At 46.4% G+C, this 25,168-nt stretch overlaps 1 protein-coding gene across 2 annotated transcripts; it reads left to right on the plus strand.

Moving 5' to 3' along the window:
- The first annotated feature begins 724 nt into the window (after positions 1-724).
- kndc1 (kinase non-catalytic C-lobe domain containing 1) lies at positions 725-25,168 on the plus strand. Of its 2 annotated transcripts, XM_084021384.1 has the most exons (31): positions 725-839; positions 3,084-3,282; positions 5,248-5,306; positions 5,389-5,535; positions 5,719-5,863; positions 5,951-6,081; positions 6,172-6,750; positions 7,373-7,487; positions 8,590-8,661; positions 8,736-8,797; positions 8,882-9,040; positions 9,352-9,429; positions 9,507-9,561; positions 9,797-9,989; positions 10,332-10,900; positions 11,135-11,273; positions 15,144-15,382; positions 16,415-16,749; positions 17,816-17,909; positions 17,991-18,082; positions 18,159-18,343; positions 19,890-20,000; positions 20,082-20,229; positions 20,312-20,470; positions 21,390-21,596; positions 21,707-21,789; positions 22,257-22,404; positions 23,026-23,148; positions 23,217-23,276; positions 23,475-23,632; positions 24,515-25,168. In XM_084021384.1, the coding sequence occupies exons 1-31, from the start codon at positions 735-737 to the stop codon at positions 24,741-24,743; spliced, it is 5,178 nt and encodes a 1,725-aa protein (XP_083877510.1). In that variant the 5' UTR covers positions 725-734; the 3' UTR covers positions 24,744-25,168. The 2 variants fall into 2 exon arrangements, with proteins under 2 accessions (XP_083877510.1, XP_083877509.1); XM_084021383.1 differs by having other exon boundaries at positions 8,736-9,040.

Below are 25,168 nucleotides of genomic sequence, written 5' to 3' on the forward strand. Positions count from 1 at the left end.
ACAACCAGAGAGGAGTCGCCCCCTGGTGGCCAGCAGAGAGAAGTAGGACCATTTTCTCATAGACTTCTATACAACCAGAGAGGAGTCGCCCCCTGCTGGCCAGCAGAGAGAATGACAGTTTAAGGCATTCTATATTTGGCTTCAGTTTTCACAACCGGAAGTTGGCGCCTGGTCGAGTCACGTGGAAGGCCATTAGTTCAGTAGTAGTAAAATAAACAGCAGACATAAATGCATTAATGTAAAGCATGTAGATATAATCCGGACTCGGGTGTTGGACATGAGTCTCAGACTGAGAGGCGGACCGGAGGAGGAGGACCGGGACCGGAGGAGGAGGACCGGGACCGGAGGAGGGGCGCGGGGGCAACTGTAGAACACAGAGACCATCCCCCTCCAGCGGGGGGAGGAGGATCCACACAGGAGCGGCTCGTCTTCGCTGCGTCGCCGGCTGGAAGTGTAGCAGCGGCCATGGTAGCCTCGAACACCAAGCAGCACCCCGCCTCCACCCCCGCCCCCGCCTCCTCCTCCTCCTCCTCCTCCTCCTCCTCCTCCAGCCCGGCGTTGCGCTGACCCCCCCCCCCCCCGGTTCTCCCCGGTTGTTTTTTGGAGCCGAGCGTCCACCGACAGCCGGACTGCAGCAAGTAGACGAGCCCGGGCATGTCGCCGGTCCCGACCGGAGACGCCGATGTCTGCACCGACGGTTGCTCTGCTACTTGAGGGAGACAAAAGTTGCTGCAATGGAGAGTTCGGGGGGCGATGCGGCGGTCAGACACCTGCGGAGAGACGAGGAGAGAGACGGCTACTGCGAGCTGGAGCATCTGCCTCCGCTGCTGGAGGACGAGGTGAGGGAGATATATTCATATGTTTTATTACATGAATACATAACCTGGTGAGGCGTTCAAGGGTTCACATTGAGGGATGCACTGATGCTCAGCTGCAGGCCTGACAGGAGCAATATTTAACTCTTCTTCTTCTTCTTCTTCTTCTTCTTCTTCTTCTTCTTCTTCTTCTTCTTCTTCTATACACCAATAATTTAAAACAAATCTACTTGAGTAAAAGTACAGTAAGTTAGTCAAATAAATGTATATAAAAGCACATTTAAATACAGTTAACACTGATCACACATAGTTAAAAGAACAAAACATGAGAACATATATAACAATATTGGTCATAAAAAGCCAGTATAGTGAAGTATCAAAATGTGTCGAGTAAAACCAATAATACATGTAAACATTTTCATCTATTCTTTGAACTTTGGGCTGAATCTTTTTTTAAAGGGGAAATGTTGGATAACTGGACCAACTTTAACGCATGACGATTTTAAAAACATGATAAGTTTATGGTGTTGATAAGGCTGTCTAGCTTGTTATCATCAGGCAGATGTGAAGAAAAGACCCTGATCTTCAAAAAGCACTTAAAAATAGTTAATTTTCATTATTGATTCATAAAGTTTTAAGTCATAACTATTTAAGATGATTTGTTTGTATTTGTAAAGTCATCCCAGTGTGTTTTTAGTGCCACTTTAAGTTTAAAGCATATGTTGATGATTATCACTATGTTAACGACTCATAAACATCTTACATGTGACAACATGCCAATGTATTTAATTACAGTATAAAGTAGCATAAAACAGATACTCAACTGAAGTAAAAGTACCTGAGTAAATGTACTTTTGAAAGTGACTAAGTGTCTCACTGTCCCAGCTAACAGAGCAGAGGCAAACTTATGTAGGACAGCATATTTAACTGGGGGGAGCTTCCAGCTTCCCTCTGCACTGATCTCAAGGGAAACCTTCTATTTCTGGGGCTGCTGCTGCTTCCAGTGGCACTTTGCTGCCCTGTAATCCTGCTCTCTGCTACCAGATCTCTAGTACCAGATCTCTGCTACCAGATCTCTAGTACCAGATCTCTAGTACCAGATCTCGCCGGTCTCCTGCACCTGCAAGAGTCAAGAAGCACAAAAACAGCAGTGATTGACAGTCAGAGGGACTCTGGTGTAAATATTCCCACACACAATGGCTGTAGTGTCTGAGAAGTCGGTGCTTTTTGTGCCGCTCGTCCACCGCGTCCGTCTGTGTTTGAGTCCGGCTCTTATGCAGCGAACAGAAGAGCCCTGTGACGGTGACGGCGTGGAATCTGTGAGGTCACTGCGTCTTGACGGGATAAGTGGGGTCGCTCGGTGCTGGTGGACCACAGATGATGCAGTGTGTTCACGACTGTGTGTGTGTGTGTGTGTGTGTGTGTGTGTGTGTGTGTGTGTGTGTGTGTGTGTGTGTGTGCGCGCGCGCGCATGTGTGTGTGTGTGTGTGTGTGTGTGTGTGTGTGTGTGTGCGCGTGTGCGCGTGTGCGTGTGTGTGTGTGTGTGTGTGTGCAGGATGTCATGATCCTTGTCTACCAAATTCTCTCGGCCACTGAAGACATTTGGTGGATTTCTGCAGCCGGTTTCTAAATCAGGGCTCAGGATTATTTTTATGCAGATGATGCAGCGTTTTTTCAAGGTGAATTTATCGTCCTCGTACACAAAATAACGGAATGCAGTCATGCTAGTTTTTGGGTGTTGATGATTTTGGTTTCCACTGAGTGCTCAGCGTTCCCTAGTGTGTACTGTATATTATATATATTATATATGTATAACATATAACACAATCACTACAAACAACAGAGAAATGACAGAAAACACTAAATAATAATACATTTGAAAAAAGAAAGAAAATAGAAAAAAATGATGCCAATACGATTGCGTTTCGGATTGATTGGGATTCTACGAGTATTGCCAGTATTGCCATTCGATAGTATCGATTATTGTGTTTTTTTTACTTTCTTAAACAAAAACAAAAGTTGGATTATCCTTTTCACGAGATCATGAGTCACATTCCCCAAAAACTTACGTTTATTTCAGCTGCATGGAAACGTGGTGCATAACATTCACGATAAAAAATTATAAAAATGAATACAACAAAAATACAATTTAAAAATATATAAATTCTGGGGAGAAATATCGATTTTTAAAATCATCCCGTAAAAAAATCACTATTAATATGAGAATAATGTGTGTGTGCGCTCACGTTCCTGTGTTTTGACCCCCAGGAGAACGTGTCCCTGGCGGACATCTTGTCTCTGCGGGACAGCTGTCTGTCAGAGGAGGAGGTGTGGGCGGTGTGTGCCGAGTGCGTCCTGGCGCTGCAGAGCATCCGGCCGTCCACGCTCTTCCACACGCTGTGCATCACGCCGGACACGCTGGCCTTCAACGCCCACGGCAACGTTAGCTTCATGGAGCAGCTCAGCGGTGAGTCAGCGCAGCGACATCACACCCCCATCACGTCTATGGGTCTGATTTCAAATGTGCAATAATGTGATAATAATGTGAATTCAGTCCACAGACACTGCATTTCCCAGCAGAGGAACTAATAAAGGTCTATCTTATCTAATCTTATTTCATATTCTGACTCTGGGTGAGTCACGGTGACTGGGGATGTTTTTTTATGTTATTATCGTATTATTTGGGCACGGACGTCCTCGTTCCTGAACATTTAGGAAGCAGCAGATGGAACGGATCAGTTGAAGCTCATTTTTTTCCTCTTCAGTGATTTGTTGCACAGATCTCTATCACTTTTCATTTTGCAAAGTCCTGCTTGAAAATCTTTGTATCGCTGGATCCGTCGTGCTTCGTCTGCTGTGATTCGCTCAGACGAAGGCGACGTCCAATCCCAAACATCCCCTCCTCTTCTCTGATATCTAGTCTTTCTCCCTCCCTCTCCGTCGCATCACTTCCACCATGCTTGTGTGCAACACTGTGACTCGCCCGGATGCCAAATGTCCAAAAATAAAAAAATTGATGAGCATCGATTGAACCAACAGTGTTGGAGTTGCCAGGGGGAACGTTGTTGTGGTAACGGCTAGGCAGCCTATCAGCAGTCCACCTGAGCCTTCACACACACACACACACACACACACACGCACACACGTGTTGCTGTATCTGCGGCTGTGATGATTCATCTCGTGGTTAGAAGAAGGTGTTCACGCTCGCCCATTGATTGCTTTAATTGAGCTCTTTGTGGCCTGAAATCCCACGCTGACACACTAGCCCTGTATGACGACGGGGCGACCTTGAGGCCGTAGAGATGAATCTGTCGCCCCCGACGACGCCTACGTCACCGTGACGACCGTCCTTTTTCATTCTGCTTATTCACGTCTTCACTGAGTTCGTCCTGCAGCAGAAATGATCAGGATGACCTTGAATATTGTCAAAGAAATACAGGCTACAGAAATATATTTTTAAAAAATGTATCCTTTATTTAAGCAGAGATCTAATTTAAGGTGATTTGATTGTTTTTTCACTAAAAAGGATGAAGATGCATGTTTTATCTGAGACGCAACAAAAGATGATTATCGGGATGACGTCATGAATCACAAATTATTTTTGTGCTCTTTTTGTTATCGTTATATTTGTAATGAGGAGAGAATTGTGACATGAAATCTTCCACATCTACATGATAGGTGAGGATGAGGAAAAGGATGAGGAGGAGAGGAATCGAAGGAGGAGGTGAGAGGAAAGGAAACACAGATACAAGAGGAGAGGAAAGGGAACAGGAGATGAGAGGAAGGTAAAGATGTGAGGAGGAGAAAGGACATGGAAGAGGAGAGGAGATGGTCAAGGAAGATGAAAAGGAAAGGGTGAGGAGAAGAAAGCTTAAGGGGGAGGGAATAGGAAAGGAAGGGAAGGAAAGAGGAATTGAAGGAGGTGGTGAGAGGAATGGAACAAGGGAAGACGAAAGGAAAAGAGAGGAGAGGAAAGGAAACAGGAGGAGAGGGAAGGAAAGAGATAAAAGAGGAGCTGAAATGAGAGGAAGTTAAAGATGTGAGGAAAGGACCTGAATGAGCGAGGGAGGTAATGGAAGGAGGAGGACAGAGGCCAGGAGAGGAAGATGAAAAAGGACTTTGTCGGAGAGGAGAGATGAAGATCACCCTCACTAGACCTGGGAGGAGACCCAGATCTGTCATGACCCACTTTACTCCCCTCCTTTAACTCCCCCCTCCGCCTTTCTTCTCTCCGCATGATGCTTGTGGTGTTTCCAAGCATCCGTGTGTCCTGCTTGTCGCCAGGTGGCCTATTTGAGGAAGAGGAGGAGGAGGAGGAGGAGGAGGAGGACACCAGGGATTATAAATGAAGGGAACCTGGAATGTTGTTGTTTAGAAGATTCCTCAGATTTCAGACTTGGATGGATGGTGATGTCTCTTCTCGTCCCTGCAGATGATCCAGAAGGTTCCTTCGTTCCTCCCGAGTTCGACAACACAGGCAGCACCTTCGAGGTGAGTCTTCTTCCTCTGTCACCTCCATCAGTCTGATGATGATGGTGATGATGATGTGTTGTCCTCCTCCTCCCGGCTGCAGGGTCATGTTTACTCTCTGGGCTCGACGCTGTCTGCCGCGCTGAGCTTCGTCATCGAGCCGGAGTTGGAGGCGGAGCTTGGGGAGGAGATCCAGAGGCTGCTGGAGCAGATGCAGGAGGAGAAGCCCGAGGACCGGCCGCTGCTGCAGGTATCAGCTGTTCTCCACCCGCCACAGGGAAGCTGGGAGAGTTTGGAATAATAATCCATCATGTAATCCAACACATGACGACGTGTTGGTGATCAACATCACTCACATCCTCCCAGAATCTATTTCTTACAACAAGACACATAATCATAATGTGTGTGTTTTTGAATATTTTCACACTCCCAGGACGTCCTCTCTCTGGCTGAAGCGAAGCTGCCTCACACCTCCTCCTCCTCCTCCTCCTCCTCCTCGTCCTCGGCTGCCGTGTGCCGGAAGCTGTCTTCCGTGGGCCGCCGGGTGCTCTCCATCGAATCGGTGTCGACCTTCCAAGGTCCTTTTTTTTTAACTAATCGTCTCGCCGTCTGGTCTCCGCTCTGATTCCTCCCGGTGCTGAGTTCCTCTTTTGTTGGATCCACAGATGGACAGGAAGTCTCCTGGGAGGCGAGATGGCAGCATCCCAAACCCCGAACGCCGAGCTCGGACCATAAAACCAAGGACATGGCGTCTGTCGACGGCTCTGTTAGAGCTAACGGGCCGTCCAGGCAGCAGGTAGGCGGTCTGTGGAGGAGCTTCTTCTTCTAAATACTTCACATATGATGTTTTTGTGTCGTCTTATTGGTCGAGATGATTTTTCTGCAGGTGTGCGGTGGCTGGGACTCCTCCCTCTGGGACGAGGACGGCGGAGGAGACGCCCTGATCTCGGCGGGCTACAGGTCCCACTACAGCTCCCCGCTGAGGCCCACCAGGGTCAGGGGGGCTCTGAACCGCTCCTGCTCTGTGCCGGACTCCAACAACCCCCCTTGTCTCTCGCCTCCACCTCACGGGGACATCAGCGTTCCCGTCTCCGACCTCACCGAGATCGGAGCCGACGAACACTCGGCCGGTGAGTCCGCGTGGAGTACCAGACTTCACAGACTGGACCGGGGCCAGTCCTGCGACTCGTACCCGCCGAGCAGCGCCGAGGACCGCGTGGTGGAGTGGACGTGGCGAGGGAACGAGGACGCCGCCAAGACGTTGTGCAGCGGCGGGGAAACAGAGATTCAGGGAAGCCAAGAGTGGGAGTCTAAGGATTCAGCATCTTCCTGTACTTCTTGTCAGGATCTGGACCTGGAACAGGACTCTTGTGAGGACCAGGTCTCATTGAACCACAGCCTCTATATCCCTAATAACTACATGACCAAGAGCATGCTGTGCCTCAACGAGGAGTCTCAGGACGAGGTAAGACGCTGGTTGTTCCTGATCTGGTGCCTTGAGGCACCGTTAGCTGCTAGCCTGACCATGTTGAGACCCGTGTGGCTCTACAAAATATTCATAATAAACGTATTAGTCGTAGCTTCAGGAGAAACTGAATTATTTATGTTAACACTGTTGTTTGCACGGTTCGTGCCTTGAACACCGTTAGCTGCTAGCCTGACCATGTGGAAAGTCGTGAGGCTCTAATGATGATAATAATAATATTGATAAATAGCAGCTTTCATAACATAAAATGTAGCTCAAAGTGTTTCACTAAAAGCAAATCAACAACAACGATATTAAATCAGGAAAAGAATAATAAAATGATTAGAATAATAGCAGCACAAAAGTCATAAAATGTTGATTAACAATATAACGATAACAAATAGATATCATAGACGATCTCTGAATATGGAATTTAGCAAAATTTTAGATGAAGTGTTGTGTTTTTTTTTTAGCTTTATAGCTAGCTATGAAGCCAGGAAGCTAAGTAGCTAATGTTAGCCTGAGACATGACACACTGCTAACGGTTGGAGAGTTCAAAAATAGATTTGGAAAAAGGCTGATTTAGGGATTTATCTTCTTCTAACTTGTTCCGGCGCTGCAGTGGATCTCTCTGAGAGACTTACTGACTCGCTGTGGACGGAGGCTGACCATCAACGAGCTCTGGTCTCTCTGCTACACCTGTCTGTCCTCGCTGCAGACATACATCGACTTCCCAGGTCAGTTCACCACATCATATCCACCTCATCCTACCTACTGGCCACCAGGGGGCGACTCCTCTCTGGTTGTATAGAAGTCTATGAGAAAATGGTCCTACTTCTCTCTGCTGGCCACCAGGGGGCGACTCCTCTCTGGTTGTATAGAAGTCTATGAGAAAATGGTCCTACTTCTCTCTGCTGGCCACCAGGGGGCGACTCCTCTCTGCTTGTATAGAAGTCTATGAGAAAATGGTCCTACTTCTCTCTGCTGGCCACCAGGGGGCGACTCCTCTCTGGTTGTATAGAAGTCTATGAGAAAATGGTCCTACTTCTCTCTGCTGGCCACCAGGGGGCGACTCCTCTCTGGTTGTATAGAAGTCTATGAGAAAATGGTCCTACTTCTCTCTGCTGGCCACCAGGGGGCGACTCCTCTCTGGTTGTATAGAAGTCTATGAGAAAATGGTCCTACTTCTCTCTGCTGGCCACCAGGGGGCGACTCCTCTCTGGTTGTATAGAAGTCTATGAGAAAATGGTCCTACTTCTCTCTGCTGGCCACCAGGGGGCGACTCCTCTCTGGTTGTATAGAAGTCTATGAGAAAATGGTCCTACTTCTCTCTGCTGGCCACCAGGGGGCGACTCCTCTCTGGTTGTATAGAAGTCTATGAGAAAATGGTCCTACTTCTCCCTGCTGGCCACCAGGGGGCGACTCCTCTCTGGTTGTATAGAAGTCTATGAGAAAATGGTCCTACTTCTCTCTTGATGTATTATCTCAGTAAACATTGTAAACATGAGTTTATGGTCTCAATCTCTAGTTTCAAGTCTTCTTCAATCCAGCATGATGTTCATTTAGTACATTATGGTCCATTTAAAACCCCCAACATGTTATTTTAGAGTAGACAATCTCATTTATATGTAATTAGATTTCTTTTATCTTCTGCTCCATGAATGTTGGGATGTCAGAGGGAGAATTAAAAATGTATTTTTATTGTACTGTTTATTTAACAGGGACAATACATACAACATTGGCACAAATAATGGGGAACATGTGATGTTTATAAGACATGTCAGCTAGTTTGGTGTAAATGATGTTTCATGGCTTGTATTTCTTTATTTTTCTCCTCAGCGTATCTCTGCCTGGACACGCTGCATGTGGGCTGCGAGGGAGAAGTGCTGTTCCTGAACCCTAAAAACATCGGTACACTCCCTATATATGTATATATATTATATATAACAACTTATAAAATTAATGCATAAAAGTCTCCTTTGCAGGACCCCGAGACGACTTCTATCTGGCCCCTGAGTATCAGGATCACGGGATCGTGACGGAGAAGGTCGGTCTTCCCTCCCGTTCTGGATTTAACGTTCCCCGATTCCTCGGGTTCGCTGACGTCTTTCTTCTTCTCTTCCTCTCTCAGGTTTGCGTCTACGGCGTCGCCGCCGTTCTCTGGGCGACGGCCAAGTTCAGGTTATCCCCTCATCAGATGCTGGCGGTGCCTCGCCAGCTGAAGAGGCTGCTGCTGGAGATGGCCAAGAGGACGCCGATGGAGAGGCCCACCATCGTCATGGCCAAAAAAGTAGCGCTTTCTTTTTTTTTTTTACACCAAGAATGCATTGCTCCTTGCTTTTAAGTTGCGTCTTCCTGTTATCGGCCTGAAACTGATCTTGACACATTATTTCATTGAATGAAAATGTCACGGATTTCATTTTTCCATATCAATATCATATTTGAAAGAAACCGTCACTTAAATACAAGAGAATCCAGTTTGTAAAAGAGCTTTTTGAACTTCTTTTAATGCCGTCAGTCAATGAAGCATGTCAGTGGTTTCCTCCTGACATCATTGCTGTCTGCGATGCCGTCACATGATCGTCTGTCGCTCCGTTCCAGAGCTGTCGGGACTATTTATCGCATCGGGGGACGAGCGCCGAGACGGTGTGGAGCGACCTCGTCGGCAGGGTTCACCCGGTAAACTCTGACTCTGGGTCAGTTTGATCGTCTCAGGATGTCTCTCTTCTCTAACCAACCGTCTGGTTTTCTTTCAGTCGGCCTCAAAATCCAGCGACGCGGAGGATTTGAGTGAAAGTCGACCAAACAGCGGTAGGATGACATCACTGAGAGCCAAACGACCCTCATGCAATGTCACTTACCTTCACATGTACTTATATTATATACTACACACGTGCCACCTATCAGGGAGAACATATGGGAGTTTTTATGATTTATTCTATCCACCCAGAAGGGCTTTCACTGATATGCTGATATGTTTCACCTCCTGGTCATTGCATGAGACAATATCTCTGATATTGTATCTGGCGTTGTCGTGACTGTGTAGGCTTTGTGCCCACGGCCACTGAGAGCCGCCTGGCTCCTGTGCCGGGTCCTGTTCCCCACAGCTTCCCGCTGCTCGAGGCCCTCGGACTCCCAGAAGCCTTCACTTCCGCCGCCACACACTTCAGCCCCATCGTCCTGACCGGTGACGGCGACTCGGAGGGGGGGAGCCGACGCCGCCGAGCTGCCGGCGAAGGGTAGGATGCTCCGGAGACAAAGTTATAAAACGGGAGCACGTTGAATCGCCTGCAGCCGTAGATGCTGCCGGTGTTGCGGTGCAATGAGGGACCGTGGTAACTTGTGACTCTTCCCTGGTCGCTCATAGCGACGGCAGCTTTTGAAATCACCGTAAAAGCTTTCAATCACATTTGAAATCCCCACGTTTATTATCTATGCCAACCATTAATCTACTACCAGCAACCCCCACGTCACCAGTTAACACGGTCACTCAATAAACCGCAACACCTGCAGCTCTGACACGTCATAGTTTTCATGTGATTGCCTGCTAAATGTTCCATCAGGGATGGTTTATGTTCCAGGACTGTGGCGGGATTCACCAACAGCCATGAGCACACGGAGGAAAGCCCACAACACCCGACCCGGATCGGACCTGAACCGGATCCACACCCACAGGAGCCACTGACTTCTGCTCTCCCTGACGTCTCTCTTCCTCCGCCGTTACCCACAAACCTCGGCGGTTGTGGCGTTTTCAACAATTACCTCCTGCGTCAGGATCCCGTAACGGGACTTCTGTCCTTGGTGCCCATGCGGATCCGGGCCCCCGAGTCTCTCCTGGGGTTGGATATAGACCTCTCCTTGGTGCCGGGTCCTTTACGGGGACTCATGGAGGTTCCACAGACCCCCGACGGTCCGCTCGTCGGCTCCCTGAACGTGTCATCGTCCTATTTCAATGGCAGCTCCGTCACTGATTACAACGGACACACAAGTCCAGGATCTCAAGGGGAGCACCAGGCTCCTTCAGAGACCGGCCCCCCTAGAGTCCACCCCCCTAGAGTCCACCCCTCCCTGCAGGAGGTGATCGAGCTGCTGAAGGGAGAGTTTTCACTCGACGGCTGTTTGGACAACGGACATGAAGACATCTCCATGGGTACGTATCTTTAGATACTATACATATACATATGTATACATATATATACTTATATGTACAATATCCAGTGATCCCCGACCAGGAGGACTTGTTCAGCTCGTTACAGAGAAAGTCTGCTTTAACAGCAGCCAGCTCCTGCAGCTATTTAATTAATGAAGCAACTAAACAAGCATCCGCTCCTTCATCCTCGCCTGGAGACGTGTTTCTAAAACCCACTCTGTTAACATTTCCCAGGGGAGTACATCTTCTCTCTGAAGGACCTCCAGTACCGGATGTTCGCCAGCGTCGTGAAGGAGAGCTTCAGAGATCTGTACTGGGAAGACGACCTGCTGGCCGTCCTGCACCGTCTGGTTCACTACAGCCCATCGGCACTGTGAGTAGGACCACAACACTGGTGGCAGAGTGTGAGATGTATATTATCAATCAATCAATCAATTTATTATTTAAAGTGCAAAATCACCATGGTACATGGTCTCAATACACTTTACAGTAAAAACAAGAACAATAATAGCAGACAATAAAAAATACAAATAAATAAAACAGTAGTAGAAATAAAACAAGAGTAAAACACCAGAGGAGAGTGATAAAATTAGTTAGTGTTAACCAAAGTATTGGGTAAAAAGGTATGTTTTAAGACGAGACTTAAAAATCGCAGTGGATGTAGCATCTCTGATGTCTTGTGGAAGGCCATTCCATAAGAGAGGAGCACGGTAGGAAAAGGCCCTGCCACCAGCTGACTTTTTACTGATATATGGGATGACCAGGAGGTTTGAACCAAGAGAACGAAGAGGACGTGACGGAGTGTAGGGAGTAAGTAGTTCTGTTAAATACAGTGGTGCAAGTCCATTCAAGGCCTTATAGGTTAAAAGAAGAACTTTAAAATCAGCTCTAGCTTGAATGGGCAGCCAATGTAAGGATGCCAGGACCGGAGTTATGTGGCAAAATTTACGTGATTTCATTAAAAGTCTAGCGGCTGAGTTTTGTACAAGCTGGAGACTCCTGGTAGTGCAGATGGGGAGGCCGGAAAAAAGGACATTACAGTAGTCTAAACGGGAGGACACAAGGGCATGGAGAACCACCTCAGCGCTACGCCGGGATAGAGAAGGGCGGATTTTGGCAATATTCCGCAGGTGAAAGAAAGCTGTTTTGGTGATTTCTTTAATGTGGGACTGAAAAGTCAGGGTTGGATCAAAGGTAACACCGAGGTTTCTGATGCGAGTGCTTTCAGAGATGAAACAACCGTCAATATTGAGACCAAGACCCTGGGATAAGTATTTATAATTATTTGGCTTGATTACCATCAGATCAGACTTAGTAGTATTGAGCATGAGAAAGTTGTGGCTCATCCAGATCTTGATTTGATTTACACATGTTTCCAGATTCAGTATTTGAGAGGGGTCATTAGGTTGCAGTGGAATGTATAGTTGTGTATCATCGGCATAGAAATGGAACTGTATACCGTATTCAGCAATTATTCTACCCAGAGGAAGCATGTAAATAGAAAACAGCAAAGGGCCCAGGACAGACCCCTGAGGCACACCAGCTATAACTGTAGAGGATTTGGACAAGGAGTTATTAAAACTGACGCATTGTGTTCTGCCAGATAAGTAGGACTGGAACCATGAGAGCGCCAGCCCATGAACACCAACATAATGTTCCAGTCGGTCCAGAAGCACATCATGATCTACAGTATCGAAGGCCGAACTTAAATCAAGAAGCAAAAGTAAGGAAGCTGATCCAGAGTCAGCAGTAACAAGTAGGTCATTTACTACTCTAGTTAGGGCAGTTTCAGTAGAGTGACAAGAGCGGAAACCAGATTGTAATTTTTCAAAGTGGTTGTTGGCAGAAAGGTGGGCAGTCAGTTGATCAGCAACAACTCTCTCAAGTATTTTGGAGAAAAAGGGGAGAGTGGAGACAGGTCGGTAATTAGCAAGAACCAGAGAATCGCTATTGGGTTTCTTGAGGAGTGGTTTAATGATAGCAGATTTATAGGATAAGGGGACATACCCCTCAGTGAAGGAAGTGTTTAAGATGGTAAGTAAAGGGCCACTGAGACAAGGAAAAAGTTCCTTACAGAGGTCAGAAGGGATGGGATCTAGTAAACATGTTGTAGGCTTAGAGGCAGCAACCATTGAGGCCAAGGCCTCAGCCGAAATAGGTTTAAACTGTGAGAGTGAACTTGTGGACAGGGATGCAGAGCACTGGTCAGTGATGTTACTAGAGAACTGCTGGCCAAAGATATTGCTCCTTATTAGGGAGATTTTATCGGTAAAAAACTCTAAAAAATCATTAGCTGTGATAGCAGGGCTCAGAATAGGTGAAGACTGTGTAAGCCTGGCCACAGTATTAAACCGAACCTTATTGGTTTCAATGAGGTTGGAGAAATAAGAGGATCTGGCAGCAGAAAGTGTATGTTTATAACGTTTAAAACTAAGATTCCAGGCGAGACGGGAGGACTCTGATTTGCCGGCCCGCCATCTGACTTCAAGTCTGCGGGAAGCCCATTTTAATGAACGAGTGAGGTCGGAGAACCAGGGGACAGATTTGGTTCGAGTGCCTCTACTATTTCTAAGAGGAGCAAAGGTGTCGAGTGAGTCTATTAGTGCAGTGTTTAGGCTATCTGTAAGGTTATTGACAGACACAGCCGTATTGGAGAATGACTCAAGTTTATCAGGCAAATGCTCAGCTAAAAGGGACTTAACATGGCTGTTAATGACATGAAAAGAGTGGGGGTTAGGTTCAGAGCGAGTAGTCAGTGCATTCGAGGGGAGGTAAAAAAAGACACAAGAGTGGTCCAAGACCGGCACCTGAAGGATAGATGGGAGATCAGCAGTAATATCCTTTGTAAAGACTAGGTCTAAGGTATTACCATGATTATGAGTGGGGCCTGTGACAAGCTGGATGAAGCCAAGGCCAGTAAGAAGATTCAGAAATTCTGCTGCTTTTGAGTCCAAAGCATCATTGATGTGAAAATTCAGGTCACCGAGCAGGACTATTTTGTCATATTTAATCAGAACAGTAGATAAAAACTCAGAGAACTCAGTTAAGAAAATGGGATTATACCTGGGTGGTCTATAGATGAGTAGTGTCAGGATATGATGACGGGTTCCTATGAGCATGGCCAGATACTCAAAAGATGTAAAGTTACCAAGTGAGCATGCTGTACAAGAAAATTGATTGGAAAAGATAACCGCAAGTCCCCCACCTAATTAGTCATATTATATATATTATTTATTTTTCATATATATATATATATTTTTGTATTTATATTATATATATTATTTATTTTTTATTTATATTATATATATATTATTTATTTTTTATTTATTTTTCATATATATATATTTAAAAAAAAATGTTTATATTATACATGTTTTGTTTAATTTTTTTTTCATATATATATTTATATATTTTTTATTTATATTTTATATATTATTTATTTTTTATTTATTTTTCATATATATATTTATATATTTGTATTTACATTATATATATTATTTATTTTTTATTTATTTTTCATATATATTTATATATATTTTTATTTATATGAATCTATCTATATTTATTTATATTTACAGATATTTTTATTTATATACATTTTTATATATATATATATATATATATATATATATATATATATTTATATACAATTTATTATTCCTATTATTACTAATATAATATCATTACTTGATATTAGTAATAATAATAATATATTTATTTATATTACTAAATCAATCTATTTTTTTATTTCTATATATAATCTCTAATAATCTACTATATAATCTAATATTTAAAATGACCTTCGGGGGTTGATCCTGCTCGTGGATCCAAACAGCACGGTTAGCCTTCATTATGACTTAAAGAGATTCTCTCTGGTGAACAGAGAATAATGAGCCGAACTAAAGCAGCGTTCCTTCCGTGCCGTGAAACGCCCACATGCGTCTGCTTGTGCTCACATTTCTAATTATTCTCACGCGGCTTCAGAAGAAGAGAACAATCCGGCCTCTCAGCTGACTGTGACCTCTGCTCCTCTCCACACCCAGACACATGAAGCATCAATACAACACACACACACACACAACCTTCAGCCTGGCAGTCTAAACGGTCTCCATGGCAACGCCACCTGAAGTGTGTTTGTTGGCGTCGGGCAGGATGAACGCGGCCACTTTGAAGACGTTTAAGCCTCTTCTGCATTGAATACATGAATGAACACGTTCTCTCCCTGCATTTAAATGGAAAACAGAGAGAAGCCTCCATCGAAGGCGGCTGTGACACGGGCGGCCCTCGCCACGCCCTCGCCGGCCGCCGGAGACGTGGAGAAGAACGGTCGCCTCGACCTGAACGGGAACATCGAGGCGTCTGATCTCGCCGCCGCGGGCCAATGGGAAGGAGCCGAGGGTCGGCCGTGTGATGGAGGACGCCAGGAAGACGCCATGGACGAGTCTGGACTGAGATCGGAGGAGGAACGCCGCCTCGGTCCAGGTAGATACACTCACACACTCAGAGATCAAGTCAGTTCATTTAATGTGTAATAATGATGATTAATATCATTTCATAAAATACACATCTGTTCATCCAGCAGTGTAAAGCAAAATATGTCATTTAGTGAGTTTAAATCTTTATTTATATTCTTTGTTAGAAGTGTACGACACATTTGCACAGCAGCAGTAGAGGTATTATTATTGTTTTAAAATGTAACTTTATTTTAATTTACTTTTCAATTAAAAGTAAAACAGTTGATTTGACCGTTTTGATATCATGTTGGGGAGATGAATCCATATCTATTTATTTATGTCAGATCTTTATATGTAGTAGTTGGTAACTTAAGTGTAAGTACCTCTGATTTGTACTATTAAACATACTTGGTTCCTTCTAAAAACACCTTTTTTACTAGATGCGTTGAGGGTTTTGAGGATTTGATGAGTGGATAAACACTCCTCATGAACTCTGGGATGTTTTGACTTCCTGTCCGTTTTTGGCTGCAGACCGAAGTCATGAGATCTTTTGATTGGCTGTTGGATGACATTCTTAAGAATCGAAGCTCATTCACCGGAATCCAAAAAAGCTGCATCCAGTCCTCCGGGACTCATTCTCTCTCTCTCACACACACACACACACACACACACACACACACACACACACACACACACACACACACACACACACACACACCCTGTACATACTGCTTTTGTCGAGGGCCGATGAAATATTCCAGACATGTGTTCCCAATTACAATCGTCCTCTTTGAGTAGATGCTGGGATAAAGAGAGAGAGACACTGAGAAGTTAGAATAGCTCATCTTTATCTGAGTAACAGTGGCTGCCTTGTGGAACCCATGACGGGCGTTTAGCAACGTAGCAACAAATAGCCCCAGCACCACCTCTGGATTTGTCTTTTCTCTCCCCTCCTCCATGTTTGTTTATCTGCTGTCCATGTGATCCAGTCTCTCTCTCTCTCCCTCCCTCTCTCTCTCTCTCTCTCTCTCTCTCTCTCCCCCCTTGTTTACGGGTGGAGGCGAGAGCTCGGACACTCTGCTCTCAGCACTAATGGAAGGCGGAGGAGAGCGCTGGGAGGCTGCTGGCGATGATGAAAGCCCCTCTGAAGGTCTGTCGGGGGTCCGCGGCGAGCGGGCGAGCCCCGACTGCTCCGAGGACATGGAGGACGCCGACTCTGTGGCGTCGGAGCGACTCCCTTCGCCCGGGTCCGGATCTGAGGGGCCGGGCCCCTGCCTCAACCCGGCCTGGGCTCTGGCCTTCTACGGGGAGGAGTGTTTCGGCCCCGAGGTGGTCCGGTACGCGGCCAATCTGGGCCAGCACTCAGGACCGCCGGGTCTGGATATGAAAACCCAGGTGGGTGGACCTGCGAGGTCATCGGTGACCTTAAACCTCCGTGTTTGATCTCACATGGATTATTTATCACAACACACGGCATTCAGTGTGTTTTATATGTGATGCACGTTGTAAAAGGGTGCTGGGAATCCTTGAAAAGACTTTTTAGTGTGTTGTTTTCAAGGTTTGAAAAGTGCTTGGATGTAGAATAAAGGTCTTGAAATGTTATGTGATACATGATATAACACAGAGAAAAGAAGATCTCCATATTTGAGGGACTGAAAACAGCATTTTGTGACATTTCTTTATGAAAAATGACTTTTGATGATGAACAGATGATGAAAATAGTTGGTGATTATATTTCTGTGGATCTGTTAGTGGAATTAGTTTTCCTTTCATTTGTGGTCCTTCTGTAAAAAGCTGTCTCCAAACATCATGTTGGTTGTTTAGAGGACAATAACATCTCATTTAATGTGATGAACAAGTGACAGAATAAGTAGACTGAATACTGACCTTTGGATTGATACAAATATGGAGTTTACCACAGCTGGAAGAGGCTGGAAAAGCATGGAAATGCACCTTGAAATGCTTTGGAAAGTGCTTGGATTTGACTTTGGAACAGGTGTAGGAGCCCTGAGAGTTGCTTTAGTGTTTATATATTAATTCTAAGTGTTGAACTCCTTTTGTGTTTATGGACTGCAGATTGAAAATGCATTGCTAAAGCTTCACTTCCTGGTTTCCTTCAGCTCCTCACGTGGTCGTGTTTCCGGAACAAATGCATGAATTATATCCTCGTCTCTGTAACGAAGGCTTTAGGGGATAAACAGGACCGGAACACATGTGGTGGCTTTAAGATAATTGGCATATTATTCCCTCTGAGGATCTGAATATGTATATGTTGAACTCAAAAGCTTACTATCGTGTGTATAAAAAAAGAATATGAATGTTGCAGTTATGAGAAGGGTTTGTGTACTCGCTAATATCCCACCTTTAAGAGTCACGCTGCTGCTGTTAACATAGCCGTTACCGTGGCAACGTGGGCAAACAGCCGAGAGCTTCTTTCACTGTTATGTCCCGTGTGAAACAGGAGCTGCAGCAGCAGATGATGATGGAAACCAAGAATCTGAAGAAGACGAGGAACTTCTACCACAAGTTGATCCAACAAGAGAGGAAGAATAAAGGTTTGGGTTCGTATTTCATAACACCAGAATATGGGAATGATGTGTGGCTCCGCCTCTAAAAGGCTGCGTGTCTCCCGATAGACAACAAGGTGATGCTGTCCAAACTCAAGACCCAGCACGAGGAGCTCCGATCCAAGGTGCTCTTCCTGGACTCGGTGAAGAAATACCTCGAGGTGCTTACGAAGTTTCTCCTTTCTCCTTGGTCTCCCAGCGACTCGGCTCTGATGTGGTCTACTTGTGGTTCTGCAGGTCCTCAGTGTGGACCGGTGGGGTTTGGAGGTGTCGTTGCTGTCCTCTCTGGCCGTGTGTGGACCGGACTCTGTGGAGTTCCTGTCCTCCGAAGACCCGTCCGTGCTGAGCTTCGGTACCGGCAAAGGGAAGAGCACTCTGCAGGCCGGATCTCCTCGGGGCCTCATGGCGTACCTCTACTCCAGGTACCACCGATGAGGGGTCTGAAGGGTTTCTCTAGTCCTGGTCTCAAAGCACTGATGGATCCGCCCGACAAAGAGATCCCACAAGGACTTGGGCCCCATTCAGACATCAGTTTAATAAGGGGCCATATTAAATCAGATTTTAATATGCAGCTGCTTAGTTGGCTCATGCCTCGGGCCGGCCCGTCGACGGGTAGCGAGTAATTAACAAACCCTCTGAACCGCTTTGATTCTTTGTGCTCTGTGATATAATCAGCTGTTTTTATTTACACATAATTCTCTTAAAGCCATGAAACACATAAAACGCAGTAAAAAGAAAGAAATCTAACTCTTCTACTTTAAAGGTTTAGTGTTATAATAAATGTATGATTCTCCAGATGAAACATGAACAAACTGACTTTGTTGATCCTCATGAATACTCATTTGTCCGGCCGCTCACATGACGCCGTTTGTTGTCACGCAGCAGCGGCGGCGTCTCTCTGAGAGGGCACATGGGGGCATCGAGTGAGGACGCCGCTGGGGAGGGGGCGGAGCTACGTCTCCTCACGTGGTCTGAGATGATACTTGGAGGTTCTCCCTGTGACGGAGTCCCTGGAACAGTTCAGAGGATCCTCTGTTCTCTTTGGAACTAGCGTTTACTATATTCCTGAAAGGAACCGCTGAAGGCAACGACGTGGACGTAGTAAACCTGCTGGTTCTTATAAGAGTTCGGGACTTTGGCCATCTTCGAATGTTTGCAACCAAAGGAAGTGACCATACATTTTTTTATTATTATTATTATTATTATTATTATTATTATTATTATTATTATTATTATTTATTAAGTAGAATTGCGCAGGTCTACCTTAAAAGGTCAGTCCACCTTAAGTGTCCCTGAGCCAGAGCAGCCAGTGTTGTTGTTAACTTCGGGGCTTTGCTTTAATTATCAGCTAGCTGACAACAAGACACGGTAACTTAGGGGCCCGTTTACACGACAACTATTTCAACGTAACACGCAAAAGTATTTTTCCGTTCTGGCAATTCGTTTCCACGACAACGGCGTCTTCGGGGAGCTACAAACAAAAACTTTGGGAACCGGTTTCCAGAGGCATCGACACGTAAACTAGTGAAAAACCTGGTTCCCATGGAAACGGTGATGTCACAGCTCCACTTCGTACACGTGTATTACGTTTAACAGTCAAACAGCCGTGAAGAGTAAGAAGACGGCGTTACCATGGAGGATTACCGAGCTGCGTTTGTGTCGTTATCTCCGTTACATTTATTATTAACGCTCCTCCAACAAACAGGAAGGTCTCTCTGTTAGAAGTTTCACTGCCACCTACTGGCCTGGCATGCACACTGCAGCGTTCTGGCTTCGTTTTTGCAGATCATAGCCACAAATAAACTTTACCCACAATGCATCCGCTACGTTCACGTCTGCAATGCCACTGGTGACTTCATAGCCGACATTAAACCTTGAAAACTGAACTTCTGGTCGGTTCTTACACCTTTTTTAACGGCGTTGCTCTCCGACCTTCGCTAAGCGTCGTTGTGCTCCTCTTCATCGCAGAAACGCTGCCGTGGAAGGTTTCATCCAGCAGTTCCTCTACACGTACCGCTTCCTCTGCACGGCCGAGCAGCTGCTGCACTTCATCATGGAGAAGTTCATCATGGCTGCGAGGTACCCAACACCCGGTAAACTCCCGTAAAACACCATATGTACCATCCAGCGTGGGAAGGTCATGTTTGTTTTCTGTGGCAGACGAGGTCCAGACCTGTCGGGAGACGGAGAGAAGATCTTCCACCGAAGTCTGGACCTGCTCCAGTTCTGGATAAGCGACTGTAAACGCGTGGACTTCACACCAAAGTCCAGCCTGGTGGAGACGTTAGAAACCTTCCTCAACACCGAGGTAACTGAACGTTGACACGCGGCGTTTACAGTGTTTCCTGTCGAGACGTTGATGCACCTGCGGTTTCCTTCTGCTGGTACAGGTGATTCCCGTGGACGGCCGAGGCGACGCCCTCCTCGCTCTCCTCCACAGCCCCCCTCCTTCTGTCGCTCCGATCCGAGGAAGAGGAAGTCTCGTCAGCTTCGAGGAAGACGACGAGTCCGTGTGTTTGCATTCGTCCACTGAGGATCTCGGGAGGAAGGTCAGTGAAGCTGCAGATAATGTCCTTTGTCATAAAATCTTAAAAACACTTCTTCTTTTAAAGTTTCATCAGCTCGGGTTCATTAGTCTCAGACTTTTACATGTGGAGACGACACAAACTCAAAGCGTCCTCACTTATAATAGAAGAATAGAACAGATGTTTGGTTTTTATTTGAAGAAGGACTGACCTTCAGATTTGTTCACTGTATTTTTAAAATATAAATCTCATTTAATTAAACTACAGCATCCCCTAGGAAATGGAAAAAACCTGTATCACTGTTTTGTCAGTTTTGTACATCATTATGATTATTATTATTATTATTGTTATGATGATTATTATTATTATTATTAATAATAATAATAATAATAATAATAATAATTGTTTTATTACATTTCATTTACAATGAATCTTACAGTTAAAACAAGCAAAATTAAAGTAATAGATGCAATGAAATAAAAAATTATTTGATAAACAAAGAAAGTGGCTGTAAGTATAATATATTAATAATAAATAATAAATTTATTTTATTTATAAAGCACTTTCCATCAAAGTGCTGCACAATAAGAAGAATTTACTGTAAGTAAAAACTTCATTAAAAATGAAGAAAAAATGAAATCCAAAGAAAAATCCAGAAAAAAACATTCACAGTAAAATAACAATAAAATAATTAATAAAATAAAACACAACTCAACTATTTTAACCCAACGTTAAATACAAAACATAAAAGAAGCAGACAGTTTGTTCTGTCTCACACACACACACACACACACACACACACACACACACACACACACACACACACACACACACACACACACACACACACACACACACACACACACACACACACACAGCCCCTAGAAACTGTGGATTTGGACCTTCTGTTATCTACATAAAACTTCTTGTCTCGTCCCTCCAGTGGCGGTTCTCTCGGGGGGTGGAGCCGACGCCGGCGCTGCCTAAAGACCGGGCCTTCTCCATCGCCGCCGCGCTGCCGGTGCCGTGCTACGGCTCGCTGCTGGACGACCTCGCCAACGTCTGCCTGCAGGGAGAGGAGCGCCTCCCCTTCAGCCAGAGCGAAAGCAGCGCGCAGCACATCAGCCAGCAGCTCACCCTGCTGCAGCAGGTCTACCTTACCTTCCACTGGTTGCTGTCCTCCCTGTCCACCACTAGAGGGAGACAAGCCTTTATGAATGAATGCTCCTGCTCTGACACTGGTTGTATTCTGTATTAAAGGGGATGTTCCAAGGATGTCACCCGGTTAATTTCCTCAACTCCAGGATGCAGGGGATCCGGGACAACGTGGCGACCCACAACAAGTCAGTCATTCAGTTTTTTAAAACTGTATATCATGAAAACATTTTAACCACTCGAGAATTGATCAAAAAAGGTCTAGAAACCCTCCAACACGGCACATTCAGACACCGAGGAACACGCAGGAACAGCCAGGCTGTGATTGGGTATCTAACACTGACTTCTGGCAGTTTTTAGTTGTAAAGTTTAATGAGGCTGTAATATTCCTAGAGGTCACTACGGCTCATTTTAACTATTTCAAACGGCCACTGTGGGGATGAACTTCATCACACTTCATCCAGTCGGCTCATTAGATCCACCAGAGTCTTGGCGTTCCAGTTGGACCAAACCATTCTTGCCTTTGGGGGGGGCAAAGTGACATCTTGGAATGTTTTTTTTTTTTTTCAAATAAAGAGAAAAGAAGCATCACCTTTTTGAGAATCTCCAACCAGCTAATGTTCAGCATCTTTGCTCTTTTGCTTCCCGCCACCAGGAACGTGTCTCAGCCCGTCCCGCCAGCAGATGGCGGCAGTTCGCTGGACGGCGAGGAGTCGGACAGCTTCCTCCAGCGGCTGCTCACGTACGCCGACAGCGTCGCCAACTGGATCTCTGCCGAAGTCGTCATCTGCGACTCCGTCAAGGTGAGAAGAGACGTAACTTATGAAAAGCTTTACTGCATTTTGTGATCTGTCATCAGATAGCAATCTGATTCCGATGCATTTTATGTTTCTCTTTGTGGTGAAAATGAGACAAAATGCATATGGTTAGTCGCAAAAAAGGGCGAAAGACATGATGTTTGCAAGTACGGAGGCTCTGAGTGGTCAAACTGGCATTTTACAGAAAAGGCAGAACATTTAATCTCTTCTGAAAACTAGCGACGGATGAAAGGTCGTCTTTATTTTTGAACGTGCGGTTTTGAGACGAAAAAATGCTCTTTGAATTCCACTTCAACTGCTTTCAGTCGCTCACGTGTTTCCAGAACCTTCAACTTTAAATTTAAAGTTCAAATGCACTTCAGCGGTTTTCAAAAGCTTTCAGCGCTCCGACTTTGTTTTCCAGTGGAAACGCTTCATTATGCAGCTTCCCTGTGGTGCTCCAAACACCACAGCAGTCTTGGTTTTAGCATTTTACCTTGTTTAGCTTCTCCTCTTTATCTCCTCTTCCTCTCCTCTCCTCGTCCTCTCCTGTTCTCCTTCTCTCCTCTTCCTCTCCTCTTCATCTCCTACTCCTCTCCTCTTCCTCTCCTCTTCCTCTCCTCACAGACACAAGTATCCTTGCTGACGAAGTACCTGTGGATCGGGAAGTACTGCTACGAGTCGAGGAACTTTGCCACGGCGATGCAGATCCTCGGAGGTCTGGAGAACGTGATCGTCAGGCAGTTACCGGTGAGCCGTGTGTGTGTGTGTGTGTGTGTGTGTGCACATGTGTACTAAGTCTTCTTTCCTCTCAACAGGCCTGGAAACATCTGTCCTCCAAGGTGTGTGAGATCCTGGAGGAGCTGCGAGCCGTGCAGGTGTGTGTGTGTGTGTGTGTGTGTGTGTGTGTGTATATCCCAGCCGTCTTCCCCGCCGCCCTGACAAAGAGACTCACATGTGACCCCTTGGCGTTGAAACATAACCATCATATCAGGGCACTACATCGAGGACCTGAGACCTGGTTGGAACTAGCTGATTGGCTGTGTGGCTGACTTCCTGTCTCTCTCTCTCCTCAGGTGTTCCTGAAGAGCGACGACCTCTGTCTGGCGGGCGGCGAGCAGGCGAGGCGGCGGCCCACGCTGCCGGCGGCGCACATCTTGGCCATGCACGTCCAGCAGCTGGAGATCGGAGCGTTCACGCTCACCACCGGAGCCTTCAAGTGGACCAAGCTCAGGTGAGACGGGATGAGTGAGGGGGCGGGGCCAAGCCCGGCGCTGGCTCTGATTGGTTGGACTTCGTCACATAAATGAGGCATCTTTCAGCCGGAGGCCAACTTTCTGATGTTTATCCACAGTTTCAGGATTGCTGCTGATGAAATGAATCTCTCACCTCCTTCTTATGACTTCCTGTGGTGTTTTTAGTCAATCTCACAATGTTCTTATGATATTTGGCAACTCTTCGTTTGTGAAGACAACATCAAACATCTAATAACAGCTATCGATGTGTTTATAAAACGCTGAATTATTGGGATGATAATTCCACTGCAGGCTCTGATGTATTTCAGTTTGAGGTGTGAAGTCGGTGAAATTGACACTCAGCCAGTTAATTTATCCGACGCCTCTCCTCACCATGACACAGTTAGCTCTCTCTCCCCCTCCTGCTCTGACAAAGTCGGCCAACGCTCGCTGCGAGGACGCGGGTTTTTTCCCGTGTCCTTCTCCTCCGCTCCAATATGGCCGACCAGATGCCGAGGTCACAACAAGTGGTGCTCGGGCGGTTACCAACGGTTACCGGCACAGCTGCTGGATTGGGGTTGGTGTGGCGGTGCCAGACGGTGGAGGGGGGGGGGGGGGGGTTTGATTGGGGGAAAGAGGCTTCGGGCCAGATTCTGAGAGGGGCGACGGGCTGCGTCCAGATGCCGAGGTTGGGATGTCGAGTGGCAGGAGAGGCAGAGACGCAGCTGGTTGCAATGCACCCTGGGTAATCCCTGCGCTCTCCCAATCAGGTCACAGAGCCGCCGGTGCTGCCAGGAAGGAAACGCGGCTGTTGAAATGCCTTCCATGTTCTCATTTCTCACTTCTGTCCTTTATCCCCCTCGCCGCCCGGCGCTCCAAAGGAGCATCGCGAAGGTCGTGAGTCAGGTCCACGCGTGCCAGGAGGCCGCGTACCCCTACAGCCCGGACCCGGAGCTGCAGGCCTACCTTCGGCGCCGCATCGCCCGGCTCGCCACCTCCGACATCCACCTCTTGGCCGCCGACAACGACGCCAACTTCCAGCCGTCCAGTGAGCGGGAGACGCGGCGGATCCAGGACAAGCTGAGGAGGGTGAAGGCCACGCTCCAGTGAGCACCCCCGACCTGGACCTGGACCTGGACCAGGACCCACGGCCCAAGTCACCTCCACCGGGTCGAGTCACCTTCATGTTCGAGGCTCCCTGCCCTCGAGTCAGGACCCTCAGGTGCCTCTGTTGTCCTGGCGATGGAGCCTTGTGGACTGGAAGACTTCACTGTCTGTCAGAGACCCTTTAACTGCACATGTTTAACTGAACTCTAGACCCCCAGACAAACTTTATTTTTAACTCTGAGGTTCACGTTGGTGGTTTTCAATTAAATGTGACATTGGACTCTGTATGATCTCCCTCCGGATCGACAATACCTTTTTATTTACCGCCATCGTCAGAAGATCGTCATGTAAATTCATCCAATAAGCTCAACTTTTAGTCCCTTTTTAAGTTGCCTTTTCCTCGTGGGATTATCACTAGTTCTAGAGAC

This window comes from Eutrigla gurnardus, assembly GCF_963514095.1.
Source record: "Eutrigla gurnardus genome assembly, chromosome: 11".
Lineage (NCBI taxonomy): Eukaryota > Metazoa > Chordata > Actinopteri > Perciformes > Triglidae > Eutrigla > Eutrigla gurnardus.